The sequence below is a fragment of the Lipotes vexillifer genome, unplaced genomic scaffold (assembly GCF_000442215.2).
Source record: "Lipotes vexillifer unplaced genomic scaffold, Lipotes_vexillifer_v1.1 scaffold217, whole genome shotgun sequence".
NCBI lineage: Eukaryota > Metazoa > Chordata > Mammalia > Artiodactyla > Lipotidae > Lipotes > Lipotes vexillifer.
In genome coordinates this window covers 8050897-8063682 of record NW_006788200.1, presented here as the reverse complement: position 1 = coordinate 8063682, position 12786 = coordinate 8050897, and the positions used below count along the sequence as shown (strand labels likewise).

Below are 12786 nucleotides of genomic sequence, written 5' to 3'. Positions count from 1 at the left end.
AGACAGCCAAACATGGTGGTATGTTTTAAAAGATTGTGCCCACAATAAGCAAATGACGTAGTGATGGAACATCAAAACAAAGCTGATGAATAAAAAGGCACACTCTAAAAGTTCAGGAGTAGAAAGAACAATTCTTTTCGTTTGTTTTGAGTCTAATGTAGGCGGAAAGGAAAACAGTTGTATTCAAATCATTTTCAGGTGCAGGGTTCTGTTGAAACAGTTAACGGTGGCTTCTTTCTCCCCAGACCAAAGCAGTCTTTTCTTCCATTGGCTTCTGAGAACGTGTTTAGTGTTCCGATGCGTAGAAGTGATACATCAGGGCTACAACCAGTGCTGAGATGGCTGGGATCACCCAATTGGTCCACCAGCTGGAATTAGAATCAATAGTAGTAATAAGAGTTTCCGAAGGCTTGGTTATTTTTGCCCTGTCATCTGGATGCAGCTCTCCAGTGATAAACGTTTTGGACAATTCTCGAGCATCCGTAGAGTGTCCGACATCCTCAAACTTTTCAGCAGCATCACCTCCAGCTTGTTCCCTTAAGACTTCTTCCCCACCAGGGTGCTCCTCCAAAAATTTGGTCAAATCGTACACCTTGTAATGCAGGATCAACCAGGTGCTCTTGCTGTGGTTGTGCTTCTGGATCTCTTCCAGGGTATAGTACTTCAAGGCTTTGTCGGACCCCTCTGCCATTTCGGAACGCGGCGAGCCTCAGGCCCTAAAACGAGCAGCGCAGCCGGGCGGAGTTCAACCGGCGTCTCCGCGAACTTACCCCGGGACATTCCCCACGGCGCTGCTCAGCCCAAAGTCTATACTCTTAACCACTCTGCTAAACTTTCTTTCAGATGGAATGAACCCTTAAGAGTATCCATCGTAGAAAGTTGTTAAGATCAAATAACTTGATGAATGAGAAATGGCTTTGTAAGCTGAAAAGCTCCCATGTCAGAATCTGCTAATTTTCCCCCAGTATCTCTCTTTTATTTCCCTTTCATAATAATATAATTCCTGGTGTTTAGCTAGTCACATAGCTGCCCACAATAATAACTACATTTCCCAGTTTTTCTTGTCACCAGGAATGGCCCCGTGATTCTCTCTGGGCCAATATGATGCAAACAGAGCCACATTTACAACTTCTGGGATGCCTTTAAAGGGACAGAGTGAGTCTCTCCTGTCCTTTTCCCCCTCCTTCTAGCTAAGCTATGGATATGGCGGTGATGAGTCATCTTGGATCACATGGATAAGATAGATGGAGCCTGGGAACTCTGGCATTGTAGAACTCACATACTTACCCTGTGTTGCTTTTGTCTGGATGATTGTGACGGAGAGAAATGAGCTTCTATTGTTCCAGCCACTGCTATTTTGGAACTCTGTTACAGCAGCTGAACCTATACTCTAACTAATATAGTCTATTCACAGAAGGAAAGATTATTCTTATTATTCCTGGAGAATGGCTTTGAGACTGCATGTAGGCTATATCATAAGAACTAACTTTCTCTTCTCAGTAAAAGACATATCACTTAACAAGTTTGCTCAGGTCAAAAACCTAGGAGTCTTTATTTTTCTTCTAAAACAACTTTATTGAGGTACAATTGCACATGATAAACTGAATATATTTAAGTGTACACTTTGATAAATTCCCACCTAGGAAACCATCTTAATAATTAAGATAATAAATATATCCATCACCACAAAAGTTATCTAATGCTCCTTTGTAACCCCTTCTTTCTGCCTCCTCCTTAGTTTCCACCACCCCCAATCTACCTGGCAACCACTGATCTTCTTTCTGTCACTTTAGATTTATTTGCATACTCTAGAACTTCAGACATGGAATCATACAGCATGTTACTCTTTCTCGTCTGGTTTCTTTCACTCAGCATACTTATTTGGAGTTTACAAGTCATCTTTTTAAAAAATATTTATTTATTTATTTATTTAAGCTGTGCCGGGTCTTAGTTGCGGCACATAGGATCTTTAGTTGTGGCATGCACGTGGGATCCAGTTCCCCGACCAGGGATCGAATCCAGGCTCCCTGCATTGGGGGCACAGAGCCTTACCCACTGGACAACCAGGGAAGTCCCTACAAATCATCTTTGATTCCTCTCTTTATTTCGTGGCCAACCCCCTACCCCCAATCCATTCCTTCATTGAGTTCAGTAACCTCTACCTGAATCCAACTACTTCTGTTTACCTCCATCGTCATCATCCTCACCCAGACCATCAGCATCTGTCTCATGTACTACTGGAGTAGTCTCCTAACTGGTCTCTTTGCTTCAACACTTGCTCCTTCCAATCTATTTTCCACCTAGAGCCCACAATGGTCTCCTTAAAATAGAATCATATCAATCTCTTCAGATCATATCAATCCCCTGCTTGAAATTATTCAATGGCTTCCAATCACACTCAGAATAACATTCTGGGACTTCCTTGATGGCACAGTGGTTAAGAATCTGCCTGCCAATGCAGGGGACCCAGGTTTAAGCCCTGGTCCGGGAAGATCCCACATGCCACGGAGCAAGTAAGCCCATGCGCCACAACTACTGAGCCTGCGAGCCACAACTACTGAGCCCATGAGCCACAACTACTGAAGCCCATGTGCCTAGAGCCTGTGCTCCGCAACAAGAGAAGCCACTGTAATGAGAAGCCCACGCACTGCAATGAAGAGTAGCCCCCACTCGACACAACTAGAGAAAGCCTGCGTGCAGCAACAAAGACTCAACGCAGCCAAAAAAAAAAAAAAGAATACCAGTGGTTTTCTACCATTCTCCCCATCTAGTCACACTGATGTCTTCCTTTTGTTCTTCAAATATGCCAAGCCTGCTCCCATCCTAAACCCTTTGCTCTTGCTGTTCCTTCTGTCTGGAATGCTCTTTCCCCAGCTCTTTGCATAGCTGTCTAATTCTCATTTTTCAGGTCTCATCTAAAATGTTATGGCCTTCCAGAGAGCTTCCCACACCTAAGGGGCCTCCACCCAGTCAGTCTCTAAACACATTGCTATTTTCTTCTTAATAATACTTATTAATATATGAAGTTATTTGTTTACATGTTTTTAAAAAATAAATTTGTTTATTCTAGCTATTGGAACATACGATCTTTTTTTAAAAAAAAAATGTATTTATTTACTTGGCTGCACCGGGTCTTAGTTGTAGCACGCGGGATCTTTGTTGTCACGTGCGGGATCTTTGTCTTTAGTTGTGGCATGTGGGATCTAGTTCCCTGAGCAGGGATTGAACCTAGGCCCCCTGTAATGGGAAAGCAGAGTCTTAGCCACTGGACCACCAGGGAAGTCCCTGCATGTTTATTGTTTGTCTTTCCCCACTGGAATGTGTGCTCCATGAGGTCAGGGAATTTGTCTCTTCTTAATTGTTATATCCCAAGGCCCTAGATTAGTGCCTAAGAGATGGTCAATAAATATTTGTTGAATGAATAAGTAAGTGTATTGTGCATAGATTAGCAGAGCCGAAGGGTAATAGAGGATCACCTTTTAAATTCCACCACTGTGGACTCTTTGAACCTCAGAAGGAGTATATCCCTGTAGTAGTGAAGCTTTCAGTGTGAAGTCTGTTTTTGTTTTTGTTTTCTTTTTAAATAAAAATAATAGAAGCAAGCACAGTATGGTTATTCTCTGGGAAAGTGTCCAAGGACTGCAGACTCTTTAGGGCTTTCATAGACAGTCTTTTCCTGCCATTTTAGAAGCTCTGGAGAGAGAAAGGAAATATTTATTTTGAAGGCCCAAATAAAAAGGACATATAGAAACATATTACAGGGACTTCCCTGGTGGCACTGTGGTTAAGACTCTGTGCTCCCAATGCAGGGATCCCTGGTTTGATACCTGGCCAGGGAACTAGATTCCACATGCATGCCGCAACTAAGGAGCCCACGTGCCGCAACTAAGGAGCCTGCCTGCCATGACTAGGACCCGGCACAACCAAATAAATAAATAAATAAATAAATATTTTTTTTAAAAAAGGAAACATATTACAGTGGCTGCCAGTCCATAAATGTATAACACATTCTGCCAACTTTATGCTCAGGGCAAAGTTTATTTTTCGCTAAATTTGCTTCACTCATGTGGTGTCAAGAATCACCCTAAAAATTGGTCTGGAACTCATGTCTCTCACAGGGCTCTGGTAGAAGTGAATGTGGAAGAATTCCCTGGTGGTCCAGTGGTTAGAACTTGGCGCTTTCACTGCTGAGGGCCCGGGTTCAATCCCTGGTCAGGGAACTAAAATCCCACAAAGTGTGTTGCGCAGCCAAAAAAAAAAAGAAGAAGTGAATGTGAGATGTTTCCATCGTCCAGGACATGCTAGACACTGAAGATAGGAACTTAATCAAAAACTTGAGTCAAATGAGAAAATCAAGTCTCATAAGAAAGACTAGCAGACGCCCCCAGTGGAAGAATTCACACCCAAAAACCTTCAGGTGATAAAACATTGTAAAGAAATTTAAAAATAATTATGTTCATTATGTTCTAATTATTTTCACTATTAGGCAAGAACATATCACTGCATATCATTATGAAAAAGAAAAGAACATGTAGATTTGAAAGAAGAACAAATACATTTTTTCATTTTTTTAATGTGGTAAAATATACATAATATAACATTTACTATTGTAATCATTTTTAAGTGTACAGTTCAGTGGTATTAAAAACATTCATAATGCTGTGTTATCCTCACCACTTTCCATCTCCAGAGCTCTTTTCATCTTGTAAAACTGAAACTCTATACCTATTAAACAAGAATTCCCCTTTCTGTCCCTTCCCCCTGGCCCCTGGCAACACTATTCTACTTTCTGTCTTTACGATTTTGACTACTCTAAGTCCCTCTTATAAATGGTATCATACGGTATTTTGTCTTTTTTGTGACTGGTTTATTTCACTTAGCGTACTGTCCTCAAGGTTCATCCGTGTTGTAGCATTAGAATTCTAAGTAGAATTAGAATTTCATTCCTTTTAAAGGCTGAATGCTATTCCATTTTATGTATATACCAGCGGTCCCCAACATTTTTGGCACCAGGGACCGGTTTCATGGAAGACAAGTTTTCCACGGACTAGGTGGGGTGGGGTGGGGGGATGGTTCAGGCAGTTATGTGAGTGATGGGGAGAGGCAGATGAAGCTTTGCTTGGACCTCGGCTCGGGGGCTGGGGACCTCTGGTATATACCACATTTTGTTTATACATTCATTCACTGATGGACACTTGGATTGCTAGTAAGTCTAATACGAAACAAATTTAAGATAGAAAGCGCCTTGAAAAAGGAATAGATGTAGTCTTGAGAGTCTGAGGAGAGATTATTTATGGTCTGTGTGATGTGATGCAAAAAATAAAAAAATACATAAAGGAGGATGTGGCCCATTTGCTGGACCTTGAAAGACAAACACAACAATGCTAACTACATGAACTTAACTACAACTATTTATTGTGTACCTACTGTGTGCATTGTGTTATGCTCGGAGCTTTTCATCCTGATCTTATTTATTCCTCAGAATAACCCTGTTAGGGTTATTCTCATATTAAATGAGGAGACAAACTCTATTGCTATACAACTAGTATATGGAACCAGACATGCCTAGGCTCAAGGTAGACCAAACCTTGAATATAGACCTGTCTAGTTCCAAATTCCCTGCCCTTTCTTCTCCCCCACAGATTTTTAGAGTAGGTGAGGCATATATTTCTTTCATGCCCAGAAGTCCAATTACTAGTCACTCTTCTGGTTCAAATGCCAGGTACTTTATAGCAGATTCTCAAAATGTGGTTTGCAGACCACTTGCACCAGGTCATAAGGGGAGTTTGCAAAAGCGCAAATTTCTGGGCCCCATAGCAAAGATTCTAAGTAATTAAGCTTGGGATGAGGATCAGAGAATCTGTTTTGTTTTTTTTTTTAAACAAACTAATGTGGGCTCTCGTGAGAACCACTATGTCTAGAAGGTCTTCCAGAAGCGTTCAGTAGAAATAAGTTCTTTGGGAGAACACTTCAACTAAGCCTTCTGGTCTTCTCCACACTGCCATGCCTGAAGCTCAGGCTGATTCTCTCAGGCTGACTCTCTCATGCCAATTCTCTCATGCCTGACTGCACAGGGACTCGCTGAAGGCATGAATGACTTAAGAGGTTTTGGCCTAATCTACATACATCTCAATTTAGCAGCACAAATTAAGCTATTTGGCAAAATGCTTAAAACCATACACGAAATCTGCGCATTGTGCTGTGTTTGGAAGGTCGTGGAGAAACAGGGCAGGCCTATAGGTCACGTGGGGAAGATGTACTCTGAATCGGAATCCTGGATATTTCAGGGGCTGCCAGCGCAGGAGAACGTTGGAAAACCGAGCAGCCAGACTCATGCGCAGGCGCAGAAGGGAGGGGGGAAATCAAACCGTCAAGGAGCGCCCTTCCCCCATCCTCTTTCCGGCCTTCTCCCACTGCGCAGGCGCAGGAGTGAAGCAAGATGGCGGCCCCCGTGGATTTGGAGTTGAAGAAGGTAAAAGAAGGTCTTGAGCAGGCAGAGACTTTTTCTTTGGAAGCTAAGGGGACTGTGGACAAGAATATCGAGTGAGACTCGAGTCCTGCGGAAGGCTCCAGGGAAATGGGGAATGGTTTCTCAGAGTCCTAAGGCGGGACAGGGTCTCTTTAGGCTGGAGTCGGGGGCGAGCTGCTCTCCGGTTGCGTTGGGCCTGGTTAAGTCTGACGGGCCGATAGCTCTTCTGTTCCCTAGTTCCGAGTTCCAGAGACCTTTCGTTGAGCTTGGAGTTTTCAGTTCCATAGTGAGGCCTGAAGTGAGCGTTTCCAGCTGGAGCCCTTTGAGACGGCTGCCCGAGCTGAGGCATCTAATTCTGCACTCTAATTTGCTTTGAAAAAATCCAAGTCCAACCTGTGTTTTTAGGCCACTTCTTCAATCCCATACCTTGTAAGGTCGCTACATACAGTTCAGTTAGGTATTCTCATAGCAGTGTTCATCTTAGGGCTTTGGTCTTAGCTCCACCCCCCCCCGCGCCCCCGTTTTTATTTAAAGACTTGTCAAATAAGAAACAAAGTTTTCCAGATAAAATCGGTATCAGAAGGAATTGGGTTTCTCTTTTCAAACAATTGCCTGTAAATGTGTTGTTACTCAGGAACGTTTTCGCAGCTTAAGAGTTGTCGGGATTCCTAGACTTTACCTACTTTAAACCTATACTTTTCTAGAAAAGGAAACAGTTTCAGAAAAGACTCAGACCAAGGATGGGACTAGAATCCAGTATTCTTTGCCTTACTTCCCACCTTTTGACCATTAGTTTTGGTTCGTCAGAAGAGCAAATTTTACTTAAGGCTGTCTCCTGGTCAACCTCTGCATAAGAAATAGGAGAGCTGAAATAGCTTTTCCACCTAATAAATGAAGCTGTTTATTATTGCTCTGAGGATTTATGTGTGTGTGTGTCTTGCTTCTTGTTTGGAACTTGTACCTTTAGTCCTTATGTGGTCTCTAGTGCTGTAATGTCAACATTAACAATATACCAGCTTCCTTAGCAAACTGTGTCTTAAAGTGTTATAAAAGTTTACGTTTTTTTTCTGTTAAAAGTTCAAATTTAAGTTAGGTTTTAGTGAAAGAGCTAACAATAGAGTACAGCTGTGAATGGACTTACAGCTCAGTATTATTTGAATTTGTTGCTAGGAAACCTGTGGACAGTGAATGCAAACTAAGAAAATGATTACAGACTTAAATTGGGTAGTTTTGACAACCAATGAAATTAATTGAAAAAAAAACTTGTTTAAAGGTCTTCTAATATCTTTATAAGGTTTTTTTTTGGCGGGGGCCGGGGGGTGGGGGCGCGGCAGGTGGAGACTAGTAGGAAACTTTAGGCACTTCCTCTCCCCCAAAATGAATCTTTTGAAACCTTACTAGTCGATGAGAACAAAGAATAAAAATTAAGTAGTAGCTTTTGCTGTGTATTGCAGCCGCAAATGTTATTATTAAGGCATAAATTTGAGAGCATATGAAAGTCATTCTAGGCACTTCATGAGTATCCAAGAACATTTTATCTTTGAGTAAGGGTACTCAAATGTTAAATTTGGCTTGGTATGTGTGTATGAAGATCATGATGCAATTCTAACAATGCTTTGAAATTCTTGTTTTTCTCTTAAAATATTCATTTTCTGAATATTACTGTAGATAGTAGAATAGAAAGATGCCTGAACTAGAGGTCAGAAGAAATGGATTTAAGTACTTGCCTTTCCACTTAGTAGTTGTTCAGCCCTGTGCAAGTCATTTATATCTCTTTAAAACATTTAGTTAATTTGTAAACTGTGGTGGTGAAACTGCCATCCCTAACTCAGGATTATTGAAAAGAGTAAATGAGACATTTATTATATCTGTCAGTATTCTCATATTAATATTCACATGTTAATATTTCAGACAAATGTGGGAAAGTACTTTACACCTAGTTGTGTAATACAGATGTAGTGAGTTGTTACATTTATGTTTCTTGTTTTGGATCTCTGGGTTTCATCCTGTGACTGTTGCATTTAGTGCTTTTATTACTCCTTGGATACTTGCTACTTGATATGGTTATTATTTACCTTTGTTCTGCTTCAAATAGGTTGCATCTTCTGAGGACTGAGTAAATTCAGTACAGTTGACCCTTGAACAACACTGGTTTGAACTGCGGGGATCCAGGTGTATGCAGATTTTTAAAAATAGAAAATACTAGAGTACTACACAATGTGTAGTTGGTTGAATCCACTGGTGTAGAACCAAGGATACAGAGGAACTGCTGTATAGGAACTGCCACCTATAAATTATACTTGGATTTTCAACTGCACGGAGGGTCAGTGCCCCTAATCACCGAATTGTTCAAGAGTCAAATGTATTTAGCATAGTGGCTTGATTGTTTACAATTATATTGATTTTTATTTATGTTTGCTGTGGTAAATTTCACAGCTTTGTCTCTGGTTAGCAGGCTTTATTTTAGTATATTTAGATTTGACTTAAATGTTTCCTGTAAAATGTTGCATCTACTAAATCACGGACTTATTTTTTAGGCCTTCACAGAGCTTCAAGCCAAAGTGATTGACACTCAACAGAAGGTGAAGCTTGCAGACATACAGATTGAACAGCTAAACAGAACGAAAAAGCATGCACATCTTACAGATACAGAGATTATGACTTTGGTAGATGAGACTAACATGTATGAAGGTGTAGGAAGAATGTAAGTAAAGTATATCCTTAAGGGGGTTATCTTGAAAGAGGTTTGTCTGAATTAAATCATAGAATGTGTTCACTTTACAACTTGTGTTAAAGTATCATAGTAGCTTTAAAGATCACCTAGTCAAATATCTTCTTTTTTTAAAAAAATGAGAAACTGAACTCCAGATAGATGTGTTTAATTTTAAACTGTGAAGTACATTTTAAAAATATTTATTCCCTGTTCTTCTCTCCATGCTTAGGTACTTAAGTGTGTAACTTCAATGATAAAGATATGATTTGTTGTGAAAAGATGTTTATAGTAGTTTCATGTGTGAAGATTTATTTAAATAGTTGTAGTTTTAACGTCCCCTTCCCTACCTAGTTATTAGTAGTCACACAAATCATAAATCTTTTAGATGTCTGATCAGGTTGTAAAATAAAAATAAACATTCAGTTGTGATTTAAATATACTCATTCTGTCGAACATGAGAAATCTAGTAAATCAACTTACCTTTTGTTTGTTCTAATTATTATATATGATTAACCTCCTACACTTCACTTTTTTTCTTTTAAAAAAATACATTACCCTTCTGAGAGAGAATAGATCTGCTTCATGTTCTCTAAGCAGTAAATAGGAATGGAAAACCCCTTAACTACAGGTCACATTCCATTACACTGAGCTAAAAGGAGACTAATTTTTTTTTTTTTTTTTAGGTGGGGGAGGTACAGGAGGAGGGTTTTTCTGGAATTTGGTCTCTGAGTATTACTTAGTAAGTGGACCATTACTTAAGTTTGGAGCTCTTTTAGTTGGAAAGGAATTTGACCTCAGTCTAGGATGACTTGTTTTGTGATTGATTTGAAGGAAGCATGGCATGTGTAACATTTAGTGATGACTTTAGAATGACATCATGAGAAATAGACCCTGCTCATGACTAGCTAATCCATATCTTTCTGGAAAAGAGATTGATTATGATAAACTGTTCTTCTGATTTGCTTTCTCAGAATAAACAGTATACCACAAATAAATTTTATTGCTGGAGTTCATGTTTTTCATTTTAGCTTGTTTTAAAAGGAAGATAATCCCAATTTGAGAGTTTGTTACTGGGACACAAAAGAATTGGGATGAGAACAAAGTAGAACCCTTGAATATGTGTCTATGTAGTATGAAGTGCATTGTTGGCATTCACTACAGGATAATTTTATCTTTAGTTTGAATATCCTTAGGTCTTAAAACAGTAATGCTAGCTTTTCTAGCATGCTTGTTGATATGTTGCACCTGGATTTCATTAGCCTTTGTTTGCAACAGCTAAAGAATTTCTTTTTCCAAAACAGAAAAACTTTTCTCTTTGGCCTTTTGATCTACAGTGAAGTTCTAATTTTTAATTAGAATACTTTCATTTATTAAACATTCTGCAGAAATGATAGGAAGTTGCTTTTTTTGCATACTGCCCAAAGTGCTACATATGGGTTGTATTCACAAAGAATTTTAGAGTTAAAGTTTAAATTTGACTTTTGTGCTTTCTGCATCTCACTGGGATTTGTAGGGGCATGTAAGGTAAGTAGTGTTGTTGGCTGGAGTATTAGTGCCCTCAGGAAGAAAAGACTTGCTGAGTATTAGTCTGGTCATGAGGATGTTCTCTTTCTTGATGCTAAACCTGAAATATCTATTTCTGAATTTATAGTCTTGAGTAATTTTAAATTGTGATTCACTTCTTTAATTCTAGTGTTTACCTTAATTTGTCTTTTCTTTTCCTTTTTGAGTATTATTAGGGAATTCTAATTAGAGTACTAATTCTTCTCAAACTTGTTTTAAAACCAAGAATTAGGGGCTTCCCTGGTGGCTCAGTGGTTAAGAATCTGCCTGCCAGTGCAGGGGTTACAGGTTTGAGCCCGGTCTGGGAACATCTCACATGTTGTGGAGCAACTAACTAAGCCCGTGTGCCACAACTACTGAGCCTGCGCTCTAGAGCCCGTGAGCCACAACAACTGAGCTGGCATGCCACAACTACTGAAGCCCATGTGCCTAGAGCCCGTGCTCTGCAACAAGAGAAGCCACTGCAGTGAGAAGCCCGCGCACTGCAATGAAGAGTAGCCTCTGCTCACCTCAACTAGAGAAGAACTGGTGCACAGCAACGAAGAGCCAGTGCAGCCAAAAATAAATAAAGTTATAAAAAAAAAAAGGCACCAAGAATTATGAAATCTAAAACATTACATTTTTGTTTTAGAACCTGCAATAGATTTTTGCCGTTGCTGAAATTCAGGCCTCATTGTGTCTTGCCTGGACTGAGAAGCTATAGCTTCTTTTTTTAAAAAAATATTGATTTAATTTATTTATTTGGTTGTGCCGGGTCTTAGTTGCGGCAGGCAGGTTCCTTAGTTGAGGTTCAAGGACTCCTTTAGTTATGGCACGTGTGCTCCTTAGTTGCGGCCGGTGGGCTCCTTAGTTATGATATGCAAACTCTCAGTTGCGGCTTGCATGTGGGGTCTAGTTCTCTGACCAGGGATTGAACCTGGGCCCCCTGCATTGGGAGCATGGAGTCTTAACCACTGTGCCACCAGGGAAGTCCTGAAGGTGTAGCTTCTTGAACTGTTCTTTCTGCCTTTATTCTGTTGGTCCAAAAGCTTCTTGAACTGTTCTTTCTGCCTTTATTCTGTTGGTCCAAAATCTTTCTTTGCACATCTGCCAGACATCTGCCAGAGTTGATCGTGTCATTATTTCTCATTATTTCTCATAAAATCCTCTGTTCACCCTTGGTTGCCCACGGAATAAAATCTAAACTTGTTAGCCTAGCATTCACTGTCATTCATAATCTGTTCTTAATTTACCCTTCTAGCCTCAAATCCCACCACTTTCTCTTCCCAGGCTGAGGATAGCACATAAATTTCATCTCATGGACTTGCCTCCTTCCATTGATTTTGAGTTATCTGTTGAGAAGGAGTTTGAGTCTCATGTGGACTTAAACATGCTTTAATTGATCAGTGAGGTCTGTCATGGGCTGAGGGTAGAAGAGTAGTAGCACATGTACCCAAAATTGTTATCCCTACCCTTGCCACATGGGTTTCCTCACGCATGCCATGTTTTTGTGCTTTCTTGATTTTGCTCCTTCTGTCCTTCTTGGCCTGCAGTATCCCACTTTCCCTTGTGAAATTCTCATCTTTCAAGACGTAGCTTCTCTTCTCGGAAGATTTTTCCGTCTTGCCTGGCAGAATTACTTACACTTTCCTGGAGGATACCAGAGCTTTTGTTCCTCTAGCTAGTAGAGCACATGGGTGGCAGTATGAGGGTAGGGGGCAGAACTTGATTGAGTTTGAAATGGTCTGGTTTTCCCAACTAGATTGTCAGCTCTGTGAGACCATATACATATTTATCTTTGTTTCCTCAGTTCTCAGTATAATGTCTGGCACAAAATAGGTGTTAAATGCGTGTGGATTTGAATTGAATATGATTCTCTCGCCTAAAATAACCACATTTTCTTTTGGTTCTTCAGAAAGAAAATGTTTAGGAAGTGTCAGAGACTTAAGAATTGGAGTTTATTATGCTTTTAAAATATATGATTCAATAAAGGTGAAATTTTAAAAGTAACATATATATATATATATATATATATATATATATTTTTTTTTTTTTTTTTTTC

General features: G+C 39.9%; 1 protein-coding gene and 1 pseudogene across 2 annotated transcripts in view; one reads left to right on the top strand and one right to left on the bottom strand.

Annotated features, from left to right (window-relative positions):
* Nucleotides 1–286: 286 nt before the first annotated feature.
* LOC103074621 (cytochrome b5 pseudogene) lies at nt 287–691 on the bottom strand (annotated as a pseudogene). Its single transcript, XR_014368658.1, has one exon. The product of XR_014368658.1 is annotated as a cytochrome b5 pseudogene (transcript).
* A 5718-nt stretch (nt 692–6409) lies between these two features.
* PFDN1 (prefoldin subunit 1) overlaps nt 6410–12786 on the top strand; it is a 65012-nt gene continuing 58635 nt past the window's right edge. Inside the window, exons 1-2 of the mRNA XM_007461449.1 lie at nt 6410–6472; nt 9007–9173. Coding sequence (XP_007461511.1) covers nt 6440–6472; nt 9007–9173 — 200 coding nt within the window. The 5' untranslated portion in view covers nt 6410–6439. The remainder of the gene's footprint in view (nt 6473–9006; nt 9174–12786) is intronic.